The following is a 9,998-nucleotide window of genomic DNA, read 5'->3' on the forward strand; positions in this document are numbered from 1 at the left end:
GTGATATCAAAACAAATTAAACTGAATGTCATTTACCAACCCAGGTACATGGATCAAAAGTTATTATCGGATTACATCCAAGCAGGTAATCAAATTAGGTGTAAACCAGGTAACTCATATCTCTAGTCGTCAGTCGTCTTGAAATATTGGTAACCTATATATAAAGATATAGACAAAGATAATGATAGTTTACGTATTTTAATTGTACGGTGTCCTATGAGCGTGTAATTTCAGAGCCCAAGAGAAAAGGACGTATAGTTTCGCGTATTGAAGTAAAATTTCTGAAGATTGTTAAGATTTTACTATAGAATGAAGAACAAAATCGAAATGAGTCCTGACGGCATCATAAAATCAACCGAAAATCCCCGAAGAGGTGGCCGAACTCGTGGTAGTGGAGGAGGAGATAATCAACGCCGAGGAAATTTCAGAAACTCCGGTCGATCTGGTTCGTCAGGAAGTGCTCCAAACGGCCGAGGACGTATTTCTCGAAAAAACAATCTGGTGAATAAAATTAAAACCTTGATTAATGAATTTGTTCGCGATGGATACGGACCCCGTAAAGTGGCAGCGGCTAGAGCAGCTGTTCAAGCTACGATGGAACCAACGAAGCTTGCGATTTCTAATTTAGACTTTGGGCTATCTGACTCTGATATTCAGGAACTTTTCGCTGAGTTTGGGCCCCTCAGAAGAGCTGCTGTTCATTACGACAGATCAGGTAGACCACTGGGAACTGCTCATGTGATTTTTGAGAAGAGATGTGATGCAATTAGAGCAATGAAACAGTATAATGGAGTTTCCCTGAATGGACGGTCTATGAACATTCAACTGAGTATGCCAGAAGTCCCTATCCCTATGAGAAGACCTGTAGGTGAAAGGGAGTTTCCAAGAAGAGAGAAATTCTGCCCAAGTAGAGGTGCGCAGAACGCGAGAAATCAGAGGAAGCCACCTACGGCTGAAGAACTAGATGCAGAGCTAGAGGCCTACTCTTCAAAAAGGATCCCGAATTGAGCATTGATTTCATTTTGTTGATTTTATTTTTTATTAAACAACATACCCTCATTTATGACTTGTTACTTGTGGATTTTATAACGAAATGAAAAGCGACATAATTGCTATCTAGCGAACAGAACTCACGCTGCCGCTTGTGACGTTTTTTCAGCTAAATTTGGTGAGTTATCTCAATCGTCAAAATATGGAGGTTTTGAGTTGTGTCGGTTTTCTTCCGGACACACGAACCATGAAAATGAAATCAGCTGATGATCAACCATCGGAATTCCACTGTAACATTACTTTCTATTAATATTTTTCTCTTCTGAACCGTTTTACTGAAACGGTTTTATACCAAGCCGTAGAAAGATCACATATTAAAAAAAAAATAATACTCAGAAAATTCTCCGAGTTTAAAGTATAAATTTTAATACTTTTATTAAACTATGACTTCAATCTGTAATTTAGACTATATATACTCAAAATTTGATAAAATTTTGATTTTTGGTACTTTTGCACCTTCGTAGATAAACTATACCCACTGCAGTACAGGCAAATTCCCGAAATGTGTTTTCATAATTGCATATATTCGCTTATGACGTTCATATTCGTATGGACGGCGGTTACTTGGGCGCTAAATAATCAGGTTTTGATTAAAGGTGGAAACTGGTCGTCAGTTTTCGAGACGGCAATAAACCTCTGAATTGATTTTTTACTTCTTGATGTTAAATGCATCATAGAAGTAACTTGACTTGAAATTTCCAAACTTTCAAATTTCATTTTCTGTTAACTTGTTCTATTTTCATTTGTATTTTACTTTACTATTATTTCATTTCAGTTTTTTTTTAAGCTCAATATAATTTGTTCTTTAAGCTACTCATCTTCAATTCTTCTTTTCTTTAGTTCTTCAAGATATGTCAAATCATTTAAGTAGTAGAATATAGCCGGTTCTGGGCCTTCCCCCACCACTATGACGTATTATTCGCTTTTTTGTTGTCTAGTAACAAGAACTCAATTTTCAATAATGTCAAATCACAAAACATCGAGATGAAATAATGTATTTTGGAACAAATTAATTGATTTTCTGGGATTCTTTTGGAGAATCATTCTTACTGTATTTTTTTTGTGCATGTTTAGTTTTAGGTGATGAAATAACTTTTAATCGATAAACCCTTAATGAAGAAGTTTTCCTTATGATGTATACTTTGGGCATGACACTGTACAGCTACAAGTTGAAGGTGGAAAATCATATAATGTGATATCAAAACAAATTAAACTGAATGTCATTTACCAACCCAGGTACATGGATCAAAAGTTATTATCGGATTACATCCAAGCAGGTAATCAAATTAGGTGTAAACCAGGTAACTCATATCTCTAGTCGTCAGTCGTCTTGAAATATTGGTAACCTATATATAAAGATATAGACAAAGATAGTGATAGTTTACGTATTTTATTTGTACGGTGTCCTATGAGCGTGTAATTTTAGAGCCCAAGAGAAAAGGACGTATAGTTTCGCTTATTGAAGGAAAATTTCTGAAGATTGTTAAGATTTTACTATAGAATGAAGAACAAAATCGAAATGAGTCCTGACGGCATCATAAAATCAACCGAAAATCCCCGAAGAGGTGGCCGAACTCGTGGTAGTGGAGGAGGAAATAATCAACGCCGAGGAAATTTCAGAAACTCCGGTCGATCTGGTTCGTCAGGAAGTGCTCCAAACGGCCGAGGACGTATTTCTCGAAAAAACAATCTGGTGAATAAAATTAAAACCTAGATTAATGAATTTGTTCGTGATGGATACGGACCCCGTAAAGTGGCAGCGGCTAGAGCAGCTGTTCAAGCTACGATGGAACCAACGAAGCTTGCGATTTCTAATTTAGACTTTGGACTATCTGACTCTGATATTCAGGAACTTTTCGCTGAGTTTGGGCCCCTCAGAAGAGCTGCTGTTCATTACGACAGATCAGGCAGACCACTGGGAACTGCTAATGTGATTTTTGAGAAGAGAAGTGATGCAATCAGAGCAATGAAACGGTATAATGGAGTTTCCCTGAATGGACGGTCTATGAACATTCAACTGAGTATGCCAGAAGTCCCTATCCCTATGAGAAGACCTGTAGGTGAAAGGGAGTTTCCAAGAAGAGAGAAATTCTGCCCAAGTAGAGGTGCGCAGAACGCGAGAAATCAGAGGAAGCCACCTACGGCTGAAGAACTAGATGCAGAGCTAGAGGCCTACTCTTCAAAAAGGATCCCGAATTGAGCATTGATTTCATTTTGTTGATTTTATTTTTTATTAAACAACATACCCTCATTTATGACTTGTTACTTGTGGATTTTATAACGAAATGAAAAGCGACATAATTGCTATCTAGTGAACAGAACTCACGCTACCGCTTGTGACGTTTTTTCAGCTAAATTTGGTGAGTTATCTCAATCGTCAAAACATGGTGGTTTTGAGTTGTGTCGGTTTTCTTCCGGACACACGAACCATGAAAATGAAATCAGCTGATGATCAACCATCGGAATTCCACTGTAACATTACTTTCTATTAGTATTTTTCTCTTCTGAACCGTTTTACTGAAACGGTTTTATACCAAGCCGTAGAAAGATCACATATTAAAAAAAAATAATACTCAGAAAATTCTCCGAGTTTAAAGTATAAATTTTAATACTTTTGTTGAACTATGACTTCAATCTGTAATTTGGACTATATATACTCAAAATTTGATAAAATTTTAATTTTTGGTACTTTTGCACCTTCGTAGATAAACTATACCCACTGCAGTACAGGCAAATTCCCGAAATGTGTTTTCATAATTGCATATATCCGCTTATGACGTTCATATTCGTATGGACGGCGGTTACTTGGGCGCTAAATAATCAGGTTTTGATTAAAGGTGGAAACTGGTCGTCAGTTTTCGAGACGGCAATAAACCTCTGAATTGATTTTTTACTTCTTGATGTTAAATGCATCATAGAAGTAACTTGACTTGAAATTTCCAAACTTTCAAATTTCATTTTCTGTTAACTTGTTCTATTTTCATTTGTATTTTACTTTACTATTATTTCATCTCAGTTTTTTTTTAAGCTCAATATAATTTGTTCTTTAAGCTACTCATCTTCAATTCTTCTTTTCTTTAGTTCTTCAAGATATGTCAAATCATTTAAGTAGTAGAATATAGCCGGTTCTGGGCCTTCCCCCACCACTATGACGTATTATTCGCTTTTTTGTTGTCTAGTAACAAGAACTCAATTTTCAATAATGTCAAATCACAAAACATCGAGATGAAATAATGTATTTTGGAACAAATTAATTGATTTTCTGGGATTCTTTTGGAGAATCATTCTTACTGTATTTTTTTTGTGCATGTTTAGTTTTAGGTGATGAAATAACTTTAAATCGATGAACCCTTAATGAAGAAGTTTCCCTTATGATGTATACTTTGGGCATGACACTATACAGCTACAAGTTGAAGGTGGAAAATCATATAATGTGATATCAAAACAAATTAAACTGAATGTCTGAACTGAACTCAGTTTTCAATAATGTCAAATCACAAAACATCGAGATGAAATAATGTATTTTGGAACAAATTAATTGATTTTCTGGGATTCTTTTGGAGAATCATTCTTACTGTATTTTTTTTGTGCATGTTTAGTTTTAGGTAATGAAATAACTTTTAATCGATAAACCCTTAATGAAGAAGTTTTCCTTATGATGTATACTTTGGGCATGACACTGTACAGCTACAAGTTGAAGGTGGAAAATCATATAATGTTATATCAAAACAAATTGAACTGAATGTCATTTACCAACCCAGGTACATGGATCAAAAGTTATTATCGGATTACATCCAAGCAGGTAATCAAATTAGGTGTAAACCAGGTAACTCATATCTCTAGTCGTCAGTCGTCTTGAAATATTGGTAACCTATATATAAAGATATAGACAAAGATAGTGATAGTTTACGTATTTTATTTGTACGGTGTCCTATGAGCGTGTAATTTTAGAGCCCAAGAGAAAAGGACGTATAGTTTCGCTTATTGAAGGAAAATTTCTGAAGATTGTTAAGATTTTACTATAGAATGAAGAACAAAATCGAAATGAGTCCTGACGGCATCATAAAATCAACCGAAAATCCCCGAAGAGGTGGCCGAACTCGTGGTAGTGGAGGAGGAGATTATCAACGCCGAGGAAATTTCAGAAACTCCGGTCGATCTGGTTCGTCAGGAAGTGCTCCAAACGGCCGAGGACGTATTTCTCGAAAAAACAATCTGGTGAATAAAATTAAAACCTTGATTAATGAATTTGTTCGCGATGGATACGGACCCCGTAAAGTGGCAGCGGCTAAAGCAGCTGTTCAGGCTACGATGGAACCAACGAAGCTTGCGATTTCTAATTTAGACTTTGGGCTATCTGACTCTGATATTCAGGAACTTTTCGCTGAGTTTGGGCCCCTCAGAAGAGCTGCTGTTCATTACGACAGATCAGGTAGACCACTGGGAACTGCTCATGTGATTTTTGAGAAGAGGAGTGATGCAATTAGAGCAATGAAACGGTATAATGGAGTTTCCCTGAATGGACGGTCTATGAACATTCAACTGAGTATGCCAGAAGTCCCTATCCCTATGAGAAGACCTGTAGGTGAAAGGGAGTTTCCAAGAAGAGAGAAATTCTGCCCAAGTAGAGGTGCGCAGAACGCGAGAAATCAGAGGAAGCCACCTACGGCTGAATAACTAGATGCAGAGCTAGAGGCCTACTCTTCAAAAAGGATCCCGAATTGAGCATTGATTTCATTTTGTTGATTTTATTTTTTATTAAACAACATACCCTCATTTATGACTTGTTACTTGTGGATTTTATAACGAAATGAAAAGCGACATAATTGCTATCTAGCGAACAGAACTCACGCTGTCGCTTGTGACGTTTTTTCAGCTAAATTTGGTGAGTTATCTCAATCGTCAAAATATGGTGGTTTTGAGTTGTGTCGGTTTTCTTCCGGACACACGAACCATGAAAATGAAATCAGCTGATGATCAACCATCGGAATTCCACTGTAACATTACTTTCTATTAGTATTTTTCTCTTCTGAACCGTTTTACTGAAACGGTTTTATACCAAGCCGTAGAAAGATCACATATTAAAAAAAAATAATACTCAGAAAATTCTCCGAGTTTAAAGTATAAATTTTAATACTTTTATTAAACTATGACTTCAATCTGTAATTTAGACTATATATACTCAAAATTTGATAAAATTTTGATTTTTGGTACTTTTGCACCTTCGTAGATAAACTATACCCACTGCAGTACAGGCAAATTCCCGAAATGTGTTTTCATAATTGCATATATCCGCTTATGACGTTCATATTCGTATGGACGGCGGTTACTTGGGCGCTAAATAATCAGGTTTTGATTAAAGGTGGAAACTGGTCTTCAGTTTTCGAGACGGCAATAAACCTCTGAATTGATTTTTTACTTCTTGATGTTAAATGCATCATAGAAGTAACTTGACTTGAAATTTCCAAACTTTCAAATTTCATTTTCTGTTAACTTGTTCTATATTCATAGTATTTTACTTTACTATTATTTCATTTCAGTTTTTTTTAAGCTCAATATAATTTGTTCTTTAAGCTACTCATCTTCAATTCTTCTTTTCTTTAGTTCTTCAAGATATGTCAAATCATTTAAGTAGTAGAATATAGCCGGTTCTGGGCCTTCCCCCACCACTATGACGTATTATTCGCTTTTTTGTTGTCTAGTAACAAGAACTCAATTTTCAATAATGTCAAATCACAAAACATCGAGATGAAATAATGTATTTTGGAACAAATTGATTGATTTTCTGGGATTCTTTTGGAGAATCATTCTTACTGTATTTTTTTGTGCATGTTTAGTTTTAGGTGATGAAATAACTTTTAATCGATAAACCCTTAATGAAGAAGTTTTCCTTATGATGTATAATTTGGGCATGACACTGTACAGCTACAAGTTGAAGGTGGAAAATCATATAATGTCACAAGTAGGCCTACTCTAGGCCTACTTGTGACGTTTTTTCAGCTAAATTTGGTGAGTTATCTCAATCGTCAAAATATGGTGGTTTTGAGTTGTGTCGGTTTTCTTCCGGACACACGAACCATGAAAATGAAATCAGCTGATGATCAACCATCGGAATTCCACTGTAACATTACTTTCTATTAGAATTTCAGAAAGATCACATATTAAAAAAAAATAATACTCAGAAATTTCTCCGAGTTTAAAGTATAAATTTTAATACTTTTGTTAAACTATGACTTCAATCTGTAATTTAGACTATATATACTCAAAATTTGATAAAATTTTAATTTTTAGTACTTTTGCACCTTCGTAGATAAACTATACCCACTGCAGTACAGGCAAATTCCCGAAATGTGTTTTCATAATTGCATATATCCGCTTATGACGTTCATATGGACGGCGGTTACTTGGGCGCTAAATAATCAGGTTTTGATTAAAGGTGGAAACTGGTCGTCAGTTTTCGAGACGGCAATAAACCTCTGAATTGATTTTTTACTTCTTGATGTTAAATGCATCATAGAAGTAACTTGACTTGAAATTTCCAAACTTTCAAATTTCATTTTCTGTTAACTTGTTCTATATTCATTTGTATTTTACTTTACTATTATTTCATTTCAGTTTTTTTTAAGCTCAATATAATTTGTTCTTTAAGCTACTCATCTTCAATTCTTCTTTTCTTTAGTTCTTCAAGATATGTCAAATCATTTAAGTTGTAGAATATAGCCGGTTCTGGGCCTTCCCCCACCACTATGACGTATTATTCGCTTTTTTGTTGTCTAGTAACAAGAACTCAATTTTCAATAATGTCAAATCACAAAACATCGAGATGAAATAATGTATTTTGGAACAAATTGATTGATTTTCTGGGATTCTTATGGAGAATCATTCTTACTGTATTTTTTTGTGCATGTTTAGTTTTAGGTGATGAAATAACTCTCAATCGATAAACCCTTAATGAAGAAGTTTTCCTTATGATGTATACTTTGGGCATGACACTGTACAGCTACAAGTTGAAGGTGGAAAATCATATGAAAATAACCAAAATACTCATTCATCTAATGGTTTGAAAAATCAATAATCTTCTTGAAATATAACTTCAATATGTCAGTAAGTAACAATCCTGAGTGAATGTGATATCAAAACAAATTAAACTGAATGTCATTTACCAACCCAGGTACATTGATCAAAAGTTACTATCGGATTACATCCAAGCAGGTAAACAAATTAGGTGTAAACCAGGTAACTCATATCTCTAGTCGTCAGTCGTCTTGAAATATTGGTAACCTATATATAAAGATATAGACAAAGATAGTGATAGTTTACGTATTTTAATTGTACGGTGTCCTATGAGCGTGTAATTTTAGAGCCCAAGAGAAAAGGACGTATAGTTTCGCGTATTGAAGAAAAATTTCTGAAGATTGTTAAGATTTTACTATAGAATGAAGAACAAAATCGAAATGAGTCCTGACGGCATCATAAAATCAACCGAAAATCCCCGAAGAGGTGGCCGAACTCGTGGTAGTGGAGGAGGAGATAATCAACGCCGAGGAAATTTCAGAAACTCCGGTCGATCTGGTTCGTCAGGAAGTGCTCCAAACGGCCGAGGACGTATTTCTCGAAAAAACAATCTGGTGAATAAAATTAAAACCTTGATTAATGAATTTGTTCGCGATGGATACGGACCCCGTAAAGTGGCAGCGGCTAGAGCAGCTGTTCAAGCTACGATGGAACCAACGAAGCTTGCGATTTCTAATTTAGACTTTGGGCTATCTGACTCTGATATTCAGGAACTTTTCGCTGAGTTTGGGCCCCTCAGAAGAGCTGCTGTTCATTACGACAGATCAGGCAGACCACTGGGAACTGCTAATGTAATTTTTGAGAAGAGAAAAGATGCAATCAGAGCAATGAAACGGTATAATGGAGTTTCCCTGAATGGACGGTCTATGAACATTCAACTGAGTATGCCAGAAGTTCCTATCCCTATGAGAAGACCTGTAGGTGAAAGGGAGTTTCCAAGAAGAGAGAAATTCTGCCCAAGTAGAGGTGCGCAGAACGCGAGAAATCAGAGGAAGCCACCTACGGCTGAAGAACTAGATGCAGAGCTAGAGGCCTACTCTTCAAAAAGGATCCCGAATTGAGCATTGATTTCATTTTGTTGATTTTATTTTTTATTAAACAACATACCCTCATTTATGACTTGTTACTTGTGGATTTTATAACGAAATGAAAAGCGACATAATTGCTATCTAACGAACAGAACTCACGCTACCGCTTGTGACGTTTTTTCAGCTAAATTTGGTGAGTTATCTCAATCGTCAAAATATGGTGGTTTTGAGTTGTGTCGGTTTTCTTCCGGACACACGAACCATGAAAATGAAATCAGCTGATGATCAACCATCGGAATTCCACTGTAACATTACTTTCTATTAGAATTTTAGAAAGATCACATATTAAAAAAAAATAATACTCAGAAATTTCTCCGAGTTTAAAGTATAAATTTTAATACTTTTGTTAAACTATGACTTCAATCTATAATTTAGACTATATATACTCAAAATTTGATAAAATTTTAATTTTTAGTACTTTTGCACCTTCGTAGATAAACTATACCCACTGCAGTACAGGCAAATTCCCGAAATGTGTTTTCATAATTGCATATATCCGCTTATGACGTTCATATGGACGGCGGTTACTTGGGCGCTAAATAATCAGGTTTTGATTAAAGGTGGAAACTGGTCGTCAGTTTTCGAGACGGCAATAAACCTCTGAATTGATTTTTTACTTCTTGATGTTAAATGCATCATAGAAGTAACTCGACTTGAAATTTCCAAACTTTCAAATTTCATTTTCATAAATATAAAGTATCTTCAAACAGGTTATGGACCCAGGCACGTTTCAATAAAACTGGCATATATAAGTAAAACTGTTGTTGATATGGATGTGACAAAATT

The 9,998-nt window shown here is 35.4% G+C and overlaps 3 protein-coding genes and 1 pseudogene across 3 annotated transcripts; all 4 read left to right on the forward strand.

Annotated features, from left to right (window-relative positions):
* Positions 1–298: 298 nt before the first annotated feature.
* Positions 299–1,059, forward strand: LOC141482360 (aly/REF export factor 2-like). The gene has a single exon (XM_074175460.1). The coding sequence runs from the start codon at positions 310–312 to the stop codon at positions 1,006–1,008; it is 699 nt and encodes a 232-aa protein (XP_074031561.1). The 5' UTR covers positions 299–309; the 3' UTR covers positions 1,009–1,059.
* A 551-nt stretch (positions 1,060–1,610) lies between these two features.
* LOC141482361 (THO complex subunit 4-B-like) lies at positions 1,611–3,301 on the forward strand (annotated as a pseudogene).
* A 1,368-nt stretch (positions 3,302–4,669) lies between these two features.
* On the forward strand, positions 4,670–5,864 carry LOC141482362 (polyadenylate-binding protein 1-like). Its single transcript, XM_074175461.1, has one exon. The coding sequence runs from the start codon at positions 5,077–5,079 to the stop codon at positions 5,725–5,727; it is 651 nt and encodes a 216-aa protein (XP_074031562.1). The 5' UTR covers positions 4,670–5,076; the 3' UTR covers positions 5,728–5,864.
* Positions 5,865–8,228: 2,364 nt separating this feature from the next.
* LOC141482364 (aly/REF export factor 2-like) lies at positions 8,229–9,236 on the forward strand. Its single transcript, XM_074175462.1, has one exon. It carries the CDS (start codon positions 8,487–8,489, stop codon positions 9,183–9,185), a length of 699 nt encoding a protein of 232 aa, XP_074031563.1. The 5' UTR covers positions 8,229–8,486; the 3' UTR covers positions 9,186–9,236.
* Positions 9,237–9,998: the final 762 nt, after the last annotated feature.

Source organism: Leptinotarsa decemlineata, unplaced genomic scaffold (genome assembly GCF_025532065.1).
Source record: "Leptinotarsa decemlineata unplaced genomic scaffold, Ldec_3_MD MMD2_tig00001019_RagTag_RagTag, whole genome shotgun sequence".
In the NCBI taxonomy this organism is placed as follows: domain Eukaryota; kingdom Metazoa; phylum Arthropoda; class Insecta; order Coleoptera; family Chrysomelidae; genus Leptinotarsa; species Leptinotarsa decemlineata.